The 18,433-nt window shown below is 39.5% G+C and overlaps 3 protein-coding genes across 4 annotated transcripts; 2 read left to right on the top strand and 1 right to left on the bottom strand.

Annotated features, from left to right (window-relative positions):
- The first annotated feature begins 1,174 nt into the window (after positions 1-1,174).
- Positions 1,175-6,893, top strand: LOC5509390 (serine/threonine-protein kinase PLK1). The gene is made up of 10 exons (XM_001629840.3): positions 1,175-1,572; positions 1,664-1,771; positions 1,876-1,992; positions 3,252-3,466; positions 3,806-3,901; positions 3,999-4,474; positions 4,669-4,761; positions 4,937-5,090; positions 5,712-5,955; positions 6,122-6,893. Exons 1-10 carry the CDS (start codon positions 1,429-1,431, stop codon positions 6,398-6,400), a joined length of 1,926 nt encoding a protein of 641 aa, XP_001629890.2. The 5' UTR covers positions 1,175-1,428; the 3' UTR covers positions 6,401-6,893.
- A 1,940-nt stretch (positions 6,894-8,833) lies between these two features.
- LOC5509391 (U1 small nuclear ribonucleoprotein C) lies at positions 8,834-11,759 on the bottom strand. Its single transcript, XM_001629864.3, has 4 exons — positions 11,661-11,759; positions 11,500-11,542; positions 9,772-9,880; positions 8,834-9,422 (listed from the first exon to the last, which is right to left on the bottom strand). Exons 1-4 carry the CDS (start codon positions 11,666-11,668, stop codon positions 9,166-9,168), a joined length of 417 nt encoding a protein of 138 aa, XP_001629914.1. The 5' UTR covers positions 11,669-11,759; the 3' UTR covers positions 8,834-9,165.
- LOC5509392 (PIN2/TERF1-interacting telomerase inhibitor 1) lies at positions 11,758-17,123 on the top strand. Of its 2 annotated transcripts, none has more exons than XM_001629841.3 (6): positions 11,758-11,902; positions 13,997-14,119; positions 14,933-15,028; positions 15,260-15,323; positions 15,571-15,685; positions 16,186-17,123. In XM_001629841.3, exons 1-6 carry the CDS (start codon positions 11,830-11,832, stop codon positions 16,999-17,001), a joined length of 1,287 nt encoding a protein of 428 aa, XP_001629891.1. In that variant the 5' UTR covers positions 11,758-11,829; the 3' UTR covers positions 17,002-17,123. The 2 variants fall into 2 exon arrangements, with proteins under 2 accessions (XP_001629891.1, XP_032234194.1); XM_032378303.2 differs by having other exon boundaries at positions 11,780-11,902; positions 14,933-15,022.
- Positions 17,124-18,433: the final 1,310 nt, after the last annotated feature.

Genomic DNA, 18,433 nt, shown 5'->3' with positions numbered 1-18,433 from the left:
ACAGGTAAATGGGACTACGGTGGAGAGCCATTAGAATGTGTAGACGAATACACATATCTAGGTCTGAAGTTTCATTTCTCGGGAAATTTTTTAAGTGCCCTAACAAGTCTATACAACAGAGCCACACGTGTATACCACTGTATTTTAAACCGTCTGTCAAACTGTTAAGGCCAAAAGACCTTTTTTTGTATATTATGAGCTTAACAGATGACTCCATTACGAGCCTAGTCCTGAAATGTTGTGATGATGTAATTAAATATTATGAATAGAGGATATGCATATAAGCCAACCTACTTTGTATATTATCCTAACATACCTGTATTGGTATTTATTTTGGAATATTGGAATAAAGTTATTATTATTTATATGATACAGATGATTGCCCCTACTTATGAGCCCCTGGTACGCGTAGTGTCGGCACGAAGTGCCGACGAAAGATGCACGAAGTGCCTCGCGAGCGTCTCGATCCTCGGAAAGGATTCGGGCAATATACGAACAAAGACCCTGTTGACAAACATAATCCACTTCAGTAATCCGAGTCCCACACCCCCAACAGCGCAACTGATAACTCCCCTTACAAAGCAAACACACATGACGCGTTGATTTTCGTAATAAATATCAATCATGCGTCAGGAATACGTTTTGCCGTGCTCCCTTGGCTACGCAGGCTAACTTTGCACTGGCACAAATTCGCTAAATACAGCAAAGGGACAGGTCATTATTTTGTGGGGGTGGGGGATATTTATGCATGACCCAACCCTAAATGTACAGGAGCTTCCGAGGATGCTACCAGCATCTCGAGGATCTTCGTTCTTCGGCCGCGAAATAAAATTCATTTATTGGCGCTCACAATGACCGCTGGCTCTCCGTCCTCTCTTATAATATTGATGGTAGATTTTCTAATTTAAGTAACACGTGCACATTTACCAAAGACTGGAACACAACTCGTACGATGATTTTGTTCGCGTAGAGAGCGCCCGTTTCGAAATTCACTTACGGTGACTTTTACCTTGCTTCTCTCCTGTGATTGGATCATTTTCATTTCCTGTCATGAGATCTTAGAATTTGAAATGAAGCGCGCGTCTTGATTGGTCGGCGGCTTGTTGTTCGTTATAATTTGTATGTGCTATAGCCAATCAGCGGTGCGTAGATTGTTTGAATGAGTTTTCCCAACTGTCGAGATTAGAAGCCGTGTTCCCTTCGAAGAGAACGGATGATCGTGGTCTAGCTCCTTCCTATTTTGTTAAGTTCCTTTCTTTTTTAAGCTTTTGGAATTATTAATGCTTAAAAATTCAGAAGTAGTATTTATTAATTTCGTGTCTTGACTGCTTTTGAAGTAATTCAGAGGCATTAGAAGAAGTAGAAACTTTGTCCTGCTCACTTGGAACGATCTAGTACCTCGTTGTACTCCACGAATATCCACAAGTAATGGCCAACAGAGCTAAAGATAGATATACTGGAAGGTATAAGACGGAACAAATGGCTCCTCCAAGCATTCCACGGGAGCTGGATCAAATTATAGTGGATGCTGATAGAAAAAAGCGCTACTACCGAGGCAAATTCCTTGGCAAGGTGATTCAGTCGTCTCTAAAATTTAAAATACCGAATTTAAAGACTATGATTTACCATGTGTTTCAATGTTCACTTCTTTTCTTTTAATCAGGGTGGTTTTGCGAAGTGCTATGAGCTTACTGATTTGGATACGAATAAAATCTATGCTGGAAAGATTATTTCGAAGTCCATGTTGACTAAACCTCATCAGAAAGAAAAGGTCAGTAAAAGCAACCGATGGCGATTTCAATGCCAGGATGTCTAAGCTTGGAAGAAAAAACAAGGGCAATTCTGACACCTTTAATTTGTATATGTATTTTGTAGATGGCGATGGAGATCGAAATTCATGGCAAAGTGATGCATAAGCATATCGTGGGGTTCCACGGTTACTTCGAAGACAGAGATTACATTTATATCTTACTGGAATTGTGTCCTAGACGTGTGAGTATAATAAATTAAAACTCTTATTTTGTAGTTGTTGCTAAGATTCAATACATTTGCAAACATACAGAAATATATGACTTCAAACAAACGGTTACATTTGAAATCGTAAAATGTGGACAATCGGTGACTACGAGTTAGAACGGCCTATACTGGTAGTCGTAGAGTGTCTTGCAAATAGCATGTTAGTTCAAATTTAAATTTATTACTTTGTAACGACAACGCATATTTTTTGGTAAATATTGCCTGTTTGTAGGAGATACATTGAAAAGCAATATGTATTCCAAACCAATTACGGACATCGGAAGCAAGTGTCTATATTTTGTTTGAAACGATTAAGCTTGTTCATGTTTGAATGTTAAAATCAGAATCACAATAGAACGCTAAAGAATTCACAAAGCACTACCACGTCGACATTTGAATAATTTCCGTAAAATAAAGAAAGTTAAATTAATAGCAAACTGCATGTTTCTAATCGGTTATTTTATTTAAACAAGTGCATACATCGTTTTGTAGATTTTATTCGAACATCCTCAAATATACTTACATCACTGCACTATTTGTGCGTTTGGTCTGAAATCACCTGTTGATCTCAATCATTAACCAATCCCTAAAACACAAGAAGCGAGAACCTTTTTTGAGTAAAATAAAGGTGGTGAACCTATAACAAATAAAATGTGACCAAAGGCTTGTTAGGGACCAAGCAAGGTCTAAGAGTTTTGGTAATGAGGTGTGGCCGTAAGATATTGGAGCAGCTGTCTTCTAACTGAACACAAGCTAGTGTTTGGGGGACAATTGATGTTTTGCTTTTCAGTGGGGAGGAGAAAATTTCACTAATAAGCGTTCCCTAATAAAAGAAAAACGTTTTGTAAACAACATTATAATTATTTCCTTTATTTTAATAAGAAACGTTTTTTTCAGATTTTATATATAGAAACAACCTGGAGAGAAGCACATGTAGTCAATAGCGCTAATATCATAAAGATTATGAGGTCCAATATGTCCTTTCTATCATCATATTTAATAATCATGTGACATAGGTTTTAAGACACCTTACTAAAAACAAACAAGTTCTTCTAAAATTGAAAGCTGGATATTCAATAAACTTTTAATATTATTTTACACAAACAACCTTATAGTAACATCAGCAATGCTGATCCCTTAACAGAGATTAAACAAGAAGATACACTTTCACCTCTAAGATGAATAAAATCAATTGAAAAAATGTGTAGTCTCATACTGTTTTACTTCGCTTTCAGTCTCTAATGGAGCTACACAAGCGGAGACGAGCTCTAACAGAGCCTGAAGTGCGATACTTCATGAAGCAAATCATTGATGCTTGTATTTATCTACACAAGTCCAGGATTATTCACCGTGATCTAAAGCTAGGGAACCTCTTTCTTAATGATGACATGGAGGTTAAAGTGGGAGACTTTGGATTAGCTACTCGTGCAGAGGAAGGAGAGAGAAAAAAGTGAGTGAGTTTAGACTTCTGGAAATTCATCCATTTATGTATTTACCTACATTTGAAGGCAGTATGCTGGGATTGGGGGGGTAGTAGGCATTTTTTAAACTGTCTATTGAAAGAAAATCTGTGCATAATTGGTAAAAGCTGGGCAGGAAGGCTATTCTCAAGTTGAACTCGCTATGACTTGAGTAATTTTTTTATTGAGTTTTTATAGAATACTGTAACCTCTAGAAAAATATAGGTGGGATTTAGGAGCGCATCCACACCGCTGCACCCCAAGCCTTATGGACCTGCTCGCTGCATCTATTGTAATAGATTTTGAATATGATATGTTTGTTTTTGTAGGACATTATGTGGCACACCAAACTACATTGCACCTGAAGTTCTTAGTAAAAGAGGGCATAGTTTTGAAGTGGATGTGTGGTCTGTTGGATGTATACTGTAAGTAACAGGTCTATTATTTTTGTGTATCACATCTGAGAACCAACAGAACTTCACTTTTTCAATTGTGCTATAATGAAGTCATATCTTTCTTTAGGTATACACTTCTTGTTGGTAAACCTCCCTTTGAAACTCAGAGCTTGAAGACCACATATGATAGAATAAAGAGGAATGAATACTACATCCCATCCAAGGTTTCCCACACAGCACAACTGCTTATCATTAAGCTTCTTCGGCCCGACCCCACCACGCGCCCAACCATGCAGCAAGTACTTGATGACGACTTCTTCAAACCCTCATCTGGCTACATGCCCACACGGCTGCCTGTCAGTTGCCTGACAATGCCACCACGATTTGCTACTGGTAGTTCATCTAATCTCTTGCAGCCAGGCGGGCGTCCTCCATTATCAGAGCTTAATTCACAGGAAACAACAGCTAGAATCACCTCAAAGCCCAGCGATGTGTACTCCAAGAGGAAGTCCCTGGGTATTCGTGTAACAGGTGCTGTTAGTAAGCTGATCCAGCCAGAGGAGGCAGCCGATGACGAAGTCAAGGAAGAAGCAGAGGAAGATGGTGAGTAGCATGGCGTTTTATAGTAAATGTTGACATTGCAGCATATCAGCTTCCTGAAAAAAATGTCCATTACTGCAAACAAGTAGTCTTTTGAATTGTTGTGAATGCTATCTATATTTCAATACTTACTTACTCCATAAGGACAGCTATCTTACCCAGATGTCTCATTATAATTATAATTTTTTTTTCTTCAGAAACACCGAAGGATTACTACTTATCCGATCTCAAGAAGCAGTTGACAAATTTACTGGCCCTTAACCCTGCTGATATGAAATATAAGAATGAAGGTATAAACATATATGATATGTAATGGTATGCAATAACCTTTTGATCGTCAAGGAGGATTTTGTTAATATTTTCAAAAGAAATCCAGATTAAGTCTTCAATGTACCCTTTCCCCTGTGTTGTATTTTGTACACTAGACACCCAGATCCTAAAATGCCATTTGCATTGACCTTTAAGATGATGCAGAGGAACCAGCGGCCACGCCTGTGTACTGGGTCAGCAAATGGGTCGATTACTCAGACAAGTATGGTCTGGGTTACACCCTGTCTGACAACAGTGTAGGGGTCCTGTTCAACGACCACACCCGGCTCATCTTATGTGAAGATGGAGAGTGAGTACATTCTTGGATGCTTGTTATTTTAAGGGAGGAGGTTGGCGAACCATAGCCACTATGTTTCTGGCCTAAAATCCCAAGGAAAAAGACATAGCATACTTTGGAGTTATGAGTGTGTGCATGCTTTTCCCTTTTTTTCCCTGCTAGCAGAGGCCTCTTTTCTCTGTATTTCGCTGGGCTGGAGTTCGCGAGGAAAAGATACCTCTGCCATGGGTCGCAAGTTCGTTTGATCAAACCGCCGTCCACGATCGTGGACGAGATCCAGAGCGCATGCTCCGTTCATTAATTACTGGACACTATTTGAGCCCACAATGACTAGCGCATGCATAAAACGTATATCCGCTGCGGGATAATAAGCCCGCATTCGAAACGGCGTCCTCCGTATGCCACGTCGGTCGCTTATTAACGCTCACGCATGCGCAACAGAAACAGTTTCGACCCACGGCAGAGGTATCTTTTCCTCGCGAACTCCAGCCCAGCGAAATACAGAGAAAAGAGGCCTCTGCTAGCAGGGAATCCCTTTTTATGTGCACAACAAAAAACGCTCCTCTCTAAGGAAAGAAATTATGCAGTGCTCTTAGAAGAAAAAGATATTCATAACAGTCTGGTTTTGTGTAGGAATCTTCAGTACATTTTGAAGAATGGTCAAGAGAGCTTCCATACCATGAAAGGTTTTCCCGATTCTCTTCACAAGAAGGTCACATTGCTCAAGTATTTCCGCAACTACATGACGGAACACCTTCTCAAGGCGGGTGGAAGCCGCGGTACGAAGGACGAGGAGTCGGCCCATTTACCCTTTCTCCGCTCGTGGTTCCGTACAAGTAAAGGCATCATTCTGCACCTCAGTAATGGCATCCTCCAGGTGAGGACCGTTTGCTGATCGCTATGGTTAACCTTGATTTGCAATATGTAGGAGAATAGAACTTTCATCACACTTAAATTTGACCAAATTCGCCCAGGCACGGGAACGGCGAAATGCGTTATGCTGACTCTGTGTGAAAATTAATTTCCTCGTCTCTTGCCAACAGATCAACTTTTTCAAGGACCACACCAAAATCATAATGTGTCCTCGCATGGGAGCCGTCACATACATTGACGAAAACAAGCGCTTCCGAACCTTCCCCTTCACGCAGATCGAGAAACACGGATGCAGCCAAGAGCTCTCGAATCGCCTTCTTTACGCCAAGGAACGAGCAGATGAGATGTTGCAGAAAATGAGAGAGGAGAGTTCGGGCAAGGAGTGCAGCGGTCTTCCACAACAAGTTACTGCCCCAGAAAAAACAAGAGGCACCGCCAAAGCGCGCTAGACAATGAATACTGTGTAGTTCATTGATCTGTTAATCCTCAATTTTTGATGTCAAAATTAGAGAATTAATTTTGCTATATCGCAGATATGTCCAGTTTTTTAAGGGGCAACTACCAAGAGATATAATTCATCCGCATAAGATCTAGTGATTTATTTTTCCTGACGGCGACTGGAAATAACACCTCATGAATTGGTTTCCAGTCGCCTTTGGGAAATCGGATATAAAATTATTTAGTCTGTTTGAACTCAACTCGATATAGAAATGTTAATCATCGTGTAAATAGTAGTTATTGTACAAAATCACAGTACATAATAGTGTATTTATAAGGATTGCACGCTGTTTTTCTCGTTATTTCCAGACCGCGAGATTTAGTGTCAGTTCTTTGGCAGATATTTAACCCTGCAAACCTCTAAATACATTAATGCATGGTTCTTGCCTATTACAATTGTACATACCGGTAAATAGGGAGAGTTCAATAAATTCATTATTTGAGTGCCCTTTTATGGCCTTTCTCCATTTTGCGATATGCGCAAATGGCAGGGTAGTACCAACGTATATAATTTCTAAAGTGATCCCGATCCTAGGTCTACAGAATAAACCTTGATCTGTAAAATTGGGTGAAATCACGATCCCACATCCCGAGAAAATTGTCGTGATCCTATCCCACCAACGTTAACTGTAGGGGCGGGTACAGGGGGTGGATATCAACCCCCTTTTTGAGTAAAAAAAGAAATTGAAAGGCACATTGTTCGAAAATAAATGTCTTAGGGACGGGTGGTACTGTCCACCCTCCGCCTGTTTGACTTTTCTGACGCGACAAATCCAATTCAGCGTGAAGTATTGTAAGATCTATGAAGTGACCTACCAAGAACCACTGGATCAGTTTATATGCCGGCCATTATCCACCCCCCATTTTGAAATCCTGGATCCTGCCCTGATCTCAATTACTGGGGATCAAGCGCCGCCTTATCCAGAACGGTGACTATGATCCAATATACCTCGTTACGACCCTGCATAACACGCCTCATCATTCGTTACTACCCTGAATATATGCATCATCGAAAGTCGTCAAATGCACTTTGCACACCAACTGAAATGATCCAGCACCCAGGGCGTCGCGGAAATCGGGCACACAGGGAGCGCGCGAGAAAGAAAGAGCACTATTCAAGTTTCTACATATGTTAGAGGTGAGAAAACGTATAACACAATCGTTGCTTTTTGTGGCAATAGAAATCGAGGAAAAGCTAGAGAAAAATTAATTCCCCTATTCTTTTCCGAAAAGGAAAATGCAAGGTTTTATTAGCAAAAAAACTGCATTTTAATCTTTTTTCAAGATCAACAGGAAAACAGAAATATGAAATTTTTCCAATTTTTCAGTTACCTTATTTGCCAGAAAAGTAAAAAGTAGAATTGCCGAAACTGGTCACGGATTTATGTTACTTCTGTTTTCCCGACAACTCTGACGGACTTGTCCGTCCAGTTTCTAGAAGTTGTCTGTGGCACCCGTCATACAGTAAATCCCAGTCAATGTCTAGAAGTATTTTTCCCCTGGGTACAGACAAAAACAGACGGGAGTGATCGTCGGCCCGCTAAGGGAAGACACTTTGGATGTGGTCAACAGAAATCCTTACCCCTGAGAGATGGCAAATTGGGTGTGGTGGAGGGAATTTTTAACCCTGAGAGGTAGCAGTATAAAAAAGACATTTTCAGTTTTCCTGAATTTAATTGCGGTCCTTGAGACATCGCCATCAAGCACATCTCTCTTCCGTTTCAATTGGCAGATGGACACCTTGTATTGTTAACGACAATAAAGCCGGAAGTATTAACAGATCAGTTGACTTCTGGTTTATTGTAATATATAGATTTAGGCATTGCCTAAAAGCGGGGCCCCAAACGACCAAATCTTTAATTCATTCTCGCTTAATAATTTAAGAAATGTTAAATATTATTATTACATTTCTGTTTTTGATGATTTCAACGATTTCACAAATCACGCGCCCTTCCCCACATAACACACACATAACAAGTTTAGCTGTCATACGATGTTTCGACATCAGGGTAGTTTTACTTATAGTGTCGTCATCGATGACGTCACGCATCACGTGACCATATCTTCGCACTGCCCTTGACACATACATGACACCTATCAAGTTTGGTTGTTATACAATGTTTCTTTCACGAGATATGAATGTTTTCTACATTGACGTCACAATCACGTAACTATATTGGTGCACCCCCCTTGACAGCTTTATGACACATACCAAGGTTGGTTTTCATGATGTTTCGTTCATGAGATAAGAATATTAGTGACATCATCGATGACGTCGTCGGTATGAGGGTAGTATAATACCATACCACTTGAGGAACAGAGGCATAGAGACGAGGCGGAAAATAAAAGGGGGAGTGTGCACTGTTAAAAAAAGGAACTTTATATCATTCTCATAGTATTTTATTTCTCATATGGTCCTACATTATATACAGAAAGAAATACTACAAAAATATCACAAGTACGCTAAAGGCTTTTGAAAGTCTGTGCAAAAAAATCTATTTAGCATTTAGTATTGACGAAAATCTTTGTATAAATGTATGTCATAGTTAGACAAAAACTCACTTTGAATATATTTGTGATTTTTGTGAGCATCTTTGCTGGACTCCCGCAGTTAGTGGCAGGGACACTTCCAGCTTCTGACAACAAATTCTACCTGAGAAATGGCCAAGGCAACAACCCCTAAATTAAAATCTGTACAACTAAAAGTCATAGTTTGTTATGATCTTAATGACATTGGAGGGCGTCCCATCTGTGGTCTAGGGCCGCCCATGTGCATTTGGCCATGAGGAGGTCTCATCCCTCCTGCACCAGGGGGTGGTGGGATTGGTCCAGGTGGAGGGAAGGGCAAGCCTTGAGGAGGCATGCGTCCTGGCGGCATGCCCCCAGGTGGGGGGAGCATCCCAGGTGGCGGCATCAGACCAGGTGGGGCATTGGGTGGCATTTGAGAGTTAGGCTTGGATTGGAATGCAGCAGCTGAATTAACAAGATAATAGATTACATCCCATAGGAAAGACAGAAAATATAACTTTAGGTAGATAATACAATATATTCCAAAGAACTGTTTTTTACAGTGTTTTTTTATCTCTCTTAAGAAGATGTTAAGATGTCTAAATAAATTTGCCTACTATACACCACCCAATATTATAGATGAGTAATTCTCCCCCTGAAACACACAATAAATGAATCACACATTTCTTCTATTCCGAGTACTTGTTAAAATAAGCATTCCCCAGAGAAACTAAGCAATCATTAGAAATGGAAGAGATCAGAAACTGTTGTTACAGTGGAAATGTGTGTCTTTTTAAGTCAAAGTTCTACTTACTTGTTTGATCAATCAGGGTCTGGGCCTGTTCTTCCATCCATTTCTGGTAGTAAAACCTCACATTTTCCTTGTGCTTCCGCCCATTATTGTGAGTCTTTCGTACTGATGGCTAGGGAAAATATAACAGCCTATTACTACTACTGGTAATTAACATTCTTCTTTAGGTTATAGGTAAATATTATGATAGAATACAAATGGGCGTTTAAAATTAAATCAACCTTTGCTGTAAAAATGTCATGCTGCAATGACTTGAATTGTAAAAGGACAATTAAAAGCATAACGCCAATCATAAAAAGTATGTATGTAGCAAAACTAAAAAATTGTGTTATATATAGTGGTAATTATTCTAGTAAAGGCAAATCTGGTGATGGTAACCTTTTCTATGTAAAATGGTTTGAAGTTAATAATAGTTACTAAGAAAGTAACTCTGTGATAACACAGAACATTCAAAGATGCTTTGTTTTGTTTTGTATTCTTTTATTCAAACCCTAAATGTGTAAAACATATTACCAATGACTACCAAATTTGGCAGAATGCTAGGCTAGGTATTCAAGATTGGGACCATATTTTGCTGTTTCTAATGAGCTTCATTGTTGGGGTCATTGTAAAGTACTCTAACTCTGAGTAAACTATGAATCAGAAAAATCAAAAAATAAATAAATAAAATAAATAAATAAAAACAATAAATAAACGGATTACTCGGATTCCTCTATCGTCTATGGGTTGCCGAAATGTGATAAAACTTAGCCTTTTCTGGTAGAAAGAGTTTGTTTGGGAGGCCAAAACTCGCTGGGAACATGGAGACATTTATATATAAGCATGCATATATATTTTCTCATGTAATTTGATTGGCATCTCCATCTACGTTACAAATGACTGGACCTGGGCCTTCCACTTCATGGCCTTTTTTTCCGAAGGTTGACCAAAATACCTCAATATTACAAATTAGAGTTATTCACACGAATGAGCGTTATATAGTATCCATAAAAATCACATACCATTCGGAAGATGAATATTATGCTCGAAAAAGCTATTTAAAATCGGGGTTTCGGCGAAGTCATGAAATGTGAGCTTCAAAACATTGAGCAAAGCACAACGGGGATTGGGAGTAACACCTAGTTCACACTTCATTATGTCCAGCAAACATCAAAGTACTTCAAGTTCATATGCAAATTTTCACCATTCGCCTTGCCCCTCAAGTTTCTACTAGTATAGCACTCAAACCAAAGAAGCCCGAAATTCACATGGCTTAAATATTAAGAAAGTTCTTGGGACCTCGCAGGCACCCGAGACTTTTCGGGTAACTTTCTGGCTTCAGCAAAACTTCGAAAATAGCCCTGTTGAGCGTAGTCATTTGAAACATGAACCAAGAGGAAGTTTAAACTGTTCTAAAACATGAAAGCGGTTCTCAAATAGGAAAACATGCGAAATTTTGGGCAAAAATGCAAAATAAAGTTTTCGGGCCCGAGAATTCTCGGGTGTTTCGAGAAACGGGCGCCAGCAAACATCGCGAGTAACCCAAGACAATAGCCAAAGGACACAAAAAAATACTTTCGCGTGCGGAAAGTTGTTTAACACCAAATACATACCACTACAGGGGAAGTATTTGGCATACTTCTATTTCAACAAACAAAAAGATAAAGTTCGATAAAGGCTTTAAAATATTGAAAACGCTTGCGGGGTTGGGGGAAGAAATTAACGAACGTCAACCAACAATGCATCACTTACCGAGTCGTGGGTAAGAAACGTGTCACAGTAATCACAATAATATCTGAAATACAAAGAAGTGACGGTCAATGCAAACTCTGGGCATCGCTTGATACATAGGGTACACATAACGTAAATCAAAACAAGTGAAATGATACAAATCGCTAAAAGATTAAACTTACTTCGGCATCTTCGGTTCACACAACGCCGTCCGCCACGTTTGCGCAGAAACGAGTGCGCATATCTTTTTAAGGTGTGAGCGCCGGCGGTACAAGGGTACTTCTGTAACTGCGCGTGCGTAGTGCGTAAAACAGCTGTCCGTTGTTTGTAGACTCGATTGCGAAAGTGAACATGGCGATGCTTGCAGAGAAAAGATCGAAACAAAAATGGAGCCATGATCCGCGAAACACGTCCTGGAGCAATGGTAAGAACGAAAAATCAAAATAATGAACACCGTTTGTCTTAGAGGTATTTCAAGATCATCGGCTGATTATTAACTGATTTATCTCGAGGGTCTACCTCGCACGTGGCAAGTAGTACATCAGTTGTTTTGGTTTTGGGACATGTTCCAACTGTCCTTCACAAATGACTAGGACTTTCTTACAACAGGCAAAGCAGGATATGGGCCAGTCTCTCGTGATCCTTCGGGAAAATGAAATATAATTTGAAGTTGTGTCTTGGCTATTTCCTCGATAGACCTAGTTATATCGCTATATTAACCTTGTGTGTGGTTTTAAAGGGGAATTGTGGCGCAGAAAGGGAATTTATGCACTAGTCATTTGAACCCCCCCCCCCCCCCCCCCCCATGGTCCCGGGGAAGTGTGGGGTTAACATGGGGACTTAGCACTTTTGAACAAGAATCTGTCCTGAGGGGGTGAGGGAATTGGCAGTTTTTGACTCTAAGACTTGTCCCCACCATGGGGGCTTGTTGACAAATGAATAACATCACAAATGTACTTTGCAAAAGTCATGTCAGTTCCTGGTTTGAGACTCTTTTTCAGCGTGTGGCAAGTTGCATGCCGACATGTGTGAAAACAAATACAAATGATAACAAACGCCAGATGAAGATAATTTATTTTTCCATTTTTTTGGTAACTGATATCTTCATAGTTATTAGTACAAATGTACTCACTAAAATGTTACTGGCTTTGAAAGATAAGCTTATTTCAGATGACTTGTTGTCGGGTAGTTGCCTTTAGTTTGCATCCTGAGGGGTAGGGTCATTTGACTGCGGTTTTGTCCCGACGGGGTGGGGGCTTTTCTTTGTTTTGTACAGAGTCAAAGTCTACTCCCCCACCCTTCCCCGGGACCATGGGGGTGGGGGTTTCAATTGACTAGTGCATTATTCCCTCAAGAGAAAACTTCCCCCACCAAAGATAAATATATACATAGTAGAACTTCTATAAAGGGAAATAAGAATTGACCATTAGACCCTTGAAAAAACATTCTCGTCAACTAAGACACCTTGAACTTTGACAGCCTTTTTCACACCAAGTTTTAGTATTTTGTTATCTTTTATACTGCATATTTAATATTATTGAATGAGTGCTTGCCTGATCCATTTGAAGGGGCCAATACAATTCATAATTACATGGCAGTAAAATTTGACATATTTTTAATCTCACTAAAAAAACTACTAGAGATACTAGAGACACCAAGATCCCCTCTAGAACTACCCCTATCAATTACACAAAAAGGTGTTAATTGCTGGCTCCGCAGTGCCTAAATCTATATATTTGTTAAATAACGAAGGATACTGTATCAAACTCCAATCAAGGGTGGATCCAGACTGATTCAACTGATTCCAGTGAATCACTCAAAATCACAGAAAAATGTTTTTTTTTGTAGATTTGAATTTTAGAACGTTCAATAAAAAAAAATTATTTAACCACTATTATACCTGCTTCCTGGGTTGTTGGGTTGTTCGCTTTTATTTCCTTTAGCACTAGACGGCATTTCCGGTCCCCCCACGGGAAATATTGCTCCTGATAGTGAGGAATAAATCTAGTTTGGGGGAGGGGACCCATTTAGAAATTTTGCGCGTGTATAAAAATTATGCACATGTTCTGGAATCACTCAAGCTCTTCACCGATTGGTTACGGTCCACGTGGAACCACGCAATAAATAATAACTGGTACTTGCCTCGCCACACTTTTGAAAACACAAATTTGGTTGAATTAGGTAAGAATAGTGTATTTATTATCTGACTAATCGATGAATGAAATCATTCAGTTTTAAATGACCATAAGTTTAATACAGCACTGGTGAAACATAAACTTGAATGGATCTGACTATATACATCCCTAAAATGCCAAATGCATTCCCAAAAATTCTGTAGATTGCATGTTTCAAACGTGTAATTTCATAAATTTCCTGTGGAGTATTCCCGTTCCCCCCCTGCCTTTGATTGGTCCGTGACCATTTGGAATCAGTCAAATTTGGGTCTAGGGATCCATCAGGGATCCATCCCTGCCAATAATGCTACAAGTAACTTATTTAAATATATACATGTTCTTAGATACCAGCAGGTTTGGCTATCAGATGCTGGAAAAGATGGGTTGGAGGAGTGGCAAGGGTCTTGGAGCTAAGGGACATGGTGGGACAACCCACGTCAAGGTCTCAAAGAAGAATAACAGTCTTGGTAATAATATATACCTTATTAATGCAACATGTCACAGTAATCTGTCTGTTCTAAGGGTATGGTCACATGACAGTCTTGATAATAATATATACCTTAGTAATTAAACATGTCACAGTAATCTATCTGTTCTAAGGGTATGGTCACAGTCTTGGTAATAATATATACCTTAGTAATACAACATGTCACAGGAATCTGTCTGTTCTAAGGGTATGGTGACAGTCTTGATAATAATATATACCTTAGTAATTAAACATGTCACAGGAATCTGTCTGTTCTAAGGGTATGGTCACATGACAATCTTGATAATAGGTACTCAATTACTAAGGTATATATTATACCTTAGTAATTAAACATGTCACAGTAATCTGTCTGTTCTAAGGGTATGGTCACAGTCTTGGTAATAATATATACCTTAGTAATACAACATGTCACAGTAATCTGTCTGTTCTAAAAGCATGGCTAAACACGCAAACATGTTTGTCAAACATTGAAATTGGACACTTGCACCAGCATGTTTGGCGAAGTGGCTATTCTTCTTTGCGTTCAACGCAAATGTTTGATGAAAATGTTTTGAACTCGTTCAAACATCTTTACGTGTTGTGGAAGCCAATTGAGTGCCATGTTTTGTGGGTGGCTAATCATACAAACACTTGCGTCAAACGCAATGTTTGATAAACATGTTTGCGTGTTTAGCCAGGCCTTAAGGGTATGGTCACATGACCTCCATGTTCTAGGTTGTGTGTGCTGTACTTCACAAAGTGTGAGTGAAATGATGGTATCTTGGAACTGAACTATTCACAAATGTCTTGCCAGGTCTGGGTGCCAATAAGTACCATGAAGACAACTGGCTTGCCCACCAAGATGAGTTCAATGAACTTCTGGCCAAGCTTAATAGTGCATCTGGTAATGGTAAGGTTAAAACCCTTATAGCCCTAAATCCTATAAGCACTTCCTTGGGGCATAAGTGATATTATTCTCCTCGTAATTTACTCTGTTGTGCTTGTGATAGTATAATATATATATATTTTTTGCATTTGTATCACTGTGAAGATTCCATGCAGATGTACCTAATTGTACATTATTTAAAACTGTAGCACTAGTTGTTGATCCCATTGCTACCCTGTTATCTTGTTTTTAAAGATACTTCATCAACATCAACACAAGAAACAGAAAAGAAGGCCAGAAGCTCTAAGAAGAGAGTCTTGTGAGTCCACATCTTGTCACCCAAGCTATTGTGCTCCTTGTGTAACATTGTTGTAATTTTCAGTTACAAGCGTTTTGTCGAGAGCAAAGATCTGTCTGGCTACTCTGACCAAGATATGGCATGCATTCCTTGTGTAACATTGTTGTAATTTTCAGTTACAAGCGTTTTGTCAAGAGCAAAGATCTGTCTGGCTACTCTGACCAAGATATGGCATGCATTCCTTGTGTAACATTGTTGTAATTTTCAGTTACAAGCGTTTTGTCAAGAGCAAAGATCTGTCTGGCTACTCTGACCAAGATATGGCATGCATTCTCGGACAGAGGAGCAAGTCTGCACCCGCAACTCCTGTTGAGCAGTCCGAGGTACTTATTTGCTTTTGACTTGTCCAATTTAGCTGATGTGGTCCCTACCTTTTACAGAAGGTTATCTAAATAGCAGCCATTAGAATGCTCCAAGTTACAATAATTGTGTATTCTTATTTAATTGAATTATTGAAATTATCAGTAATTTCGACATTTTTGCATTCTAAAGCTTCTATACTTTCAAAATGCCTGATCCAGCACAGATTGTGTGTATTAAGCTTGTTTATTGTGTTTATTTATGTGAAAAGGTTGTTAATTGTGTGTGTTAGGCTTGTTTATTGTGTTTATTTATGTGTACAGTAAAGCTTGTTTAATGATAATAGCATTCCATACAAAAATGGCCCTTCTATGCTGTTCTACTGTGTTTATTTATGTGTAAAGTTTGTTTGTTGTGTTTATTTGTGTAAGGCTTGTTTATTGTGTTTATGTATGTGTAAAACTTTTTTTATTGTGTTTATGTTTGTGTAAAGATTGTTTATTGTGTTTATTTATTACTCTAGGAGGAGGATTCTGACGACAGTGCTGCCTCCTGTCCTGATCCTGTCCATACCAACCTTGGGGGTGTGACTACAATCAAGGCAGAACACAGTGTCCATGAGTACTTTGCCAAGAAAATGGCTGAGCTCAAGGCCAAGAGGATGTCTGGGAACAATGATGAAAGCTCTGCAAGTCGAGAGACAGACAAGGATGCTAGTGCTGTTAGTAGTGACGTTAGCGAGGATGAGTCTTGTCAGGCAGAAAGAAAGAAGAAAAATAAGAAGAGTAAAATAAAAAAAAGAGAAAAAGAAGAAAAATATGGATTATGTAATCATGAATCTCAGAAAGAAAAAGAAATTTCAATTTGTAAGGGAAGCGATCAAGGACTTGTGGAAAAGGAGTTGTTTTCTTTGAAGAAGAAAGGTAAGAAGGCTAAAAAGGCAAAGAATGTTAAAACAGTTAAAGAAGTAGATATGGATGATAGCGATGGAAGTGCTAATGCGGTTAAAGCAAAAGAACAGACTTCAAGGACAAAGAGAAAAGGCAAAAAGGAGAAAAGGAAACGCAAAACAGAAGTCATAGAAATATCTGATAATGAAGCATCAGACACTGGCAAGGCTAAGGAAACAAAGATAAAAAAGAAAAAGGATAAAGAGAGGGTGGAAAGTATTTTAGAAATATCTGACAGTGAGTCAGCAGAAAATGACGAGAACAATAGCAAGAAGAAAAAGCCCAAATCATCTCTAGGGAGTGACAGTAGTAAATCAACCAAAAAGGCAAAGAAAAGAGAAAGAAAAGAACAGGGAGGCGTAGCTAAAAAGAAAAAGAGAAAGGACTAGTGCCTGGTTTTTTTTATATTTGAAATATCACATCGTTTTCTTTTGTAAATAATAGTAAAGTATTTGGAATTTGCTGCTAAGCGCCCACTGTATACCTAGAAATTATACTGGACTTTTAATTATTGATGTGTTGTTTTCTAATGAGCCCAATCTCCCCTCTCGCGCCATGTGTTATTCTGTAAAGTTCTGCGTGTTATGCTGTGAGGCGTTGCGTTATTCTCAGAGATGCTGCGTTATGCTGTGAGGTGCTGTCTCACGGGGTGAGGAGTTGTGTTATACTTCAAGGTGTTGTGCGGTTTTGCGTTATTCTGTGAGGTGTTGCGTTTTTCTGTGTTATTCTCTGATGTGTTGCGTTATTCTGTGAGGTATTAACGCTGCGAGGTGCTGCGTTATACTGTAATGTGTTATTCTGTGAGGTGTTGCGTTATCCTGTGATGTGTTGCGTGCTTCTGTGATGTTTTGCGTCACGGGTTGAGAAGTTGAGTTATGTCGTAAGGTGCTGCGTTAGGAACTGTGCAATAATAACCAGGAAGGGGGGGGGCTGTAAAACCAGAGGGAGGGGCACTAATTTAAAATGTTGCCAAGATAGGGGGGTCAGAATCGATGCAAACTTTGAGGACCTCTTTGCAGTCTCACTAAGGGCCGTTCTGTTCTATAAATCGCTATATATCTAAACCCTTATCGGCAAAATGAGCTCGTTGCTTCTTTTGATGTTCCCCAGTAGCCTGAGCTCAAACTCAGAAAGCGGTCTTCCCGTAAGTACCCATATTCTAGCGGCCACACCAAGACGACAAAGGGAAGATTTGTCACGCATTAAGGGGAGGTATCCCTTAGATGAAAATAAAAACCCCGCGTACAACAATCTCAGGTGTATGGGCCTGTGTTAACCATTTTTAATTACTCAATCCATGTTATTTATTAGACAGAAAGAAGAAAATTGCTTTCACCATTTCCAGAAAAAGAAAATTCTTAGATTCTCCAATATAACGCTTTGTGCTTTTTGGTCCTTAAATTGTATGTAGGCAAGATAAAATTTTTCAATAGCTGTTTCCCGGACATTTGGTGGTTTATTCGAATGCATCAGGAAGCAAGTGAGTACAGGCGGAATGCAGGAAGGCGGCGGGGTCTTCGCAATTTCTAAAGAACAGGAAGGGGTAAAACTAAACTTGACGCTGTTGGAGGGGGGAGGGGGCGGGGAGTCCTACGTAATTTTTCATTACTCGAAGCCCTGATATTTATTGCACATTCCCTTATGTTATTAGATGTTGAGTTATTCTGTGAGGTGGTATTTGTTAGAACTGACCGCATTAAAACAGTGTTCATGTCTTAAATGGGGTACTTATCTACTCCACTAAGACATGAATCGCATACGATCCACTCACTACGCAACTCCCCCCCACCCACCGCCTCTCCGTGAAATTTTGATAAACAG

This window comes from Nematostella vectensis, chromosome 3, assembly GCF_932526225.1.
Source record: "Nematostella vectensis chromosome 3, jaNemVect1.1, whole genome shotgun sequence".
Taxonomy (NCBI): Eukaryota; Metazoa; Cnidaria; class Anthozoa; order Actiniaria; family Edwardsiidae; genus Nematostella; species Nematostella vectensis.
Note: the sequence above shows the minus strand (reverse complement) of the source record. Positions and strands in the feature narration are given on the sequence as shown.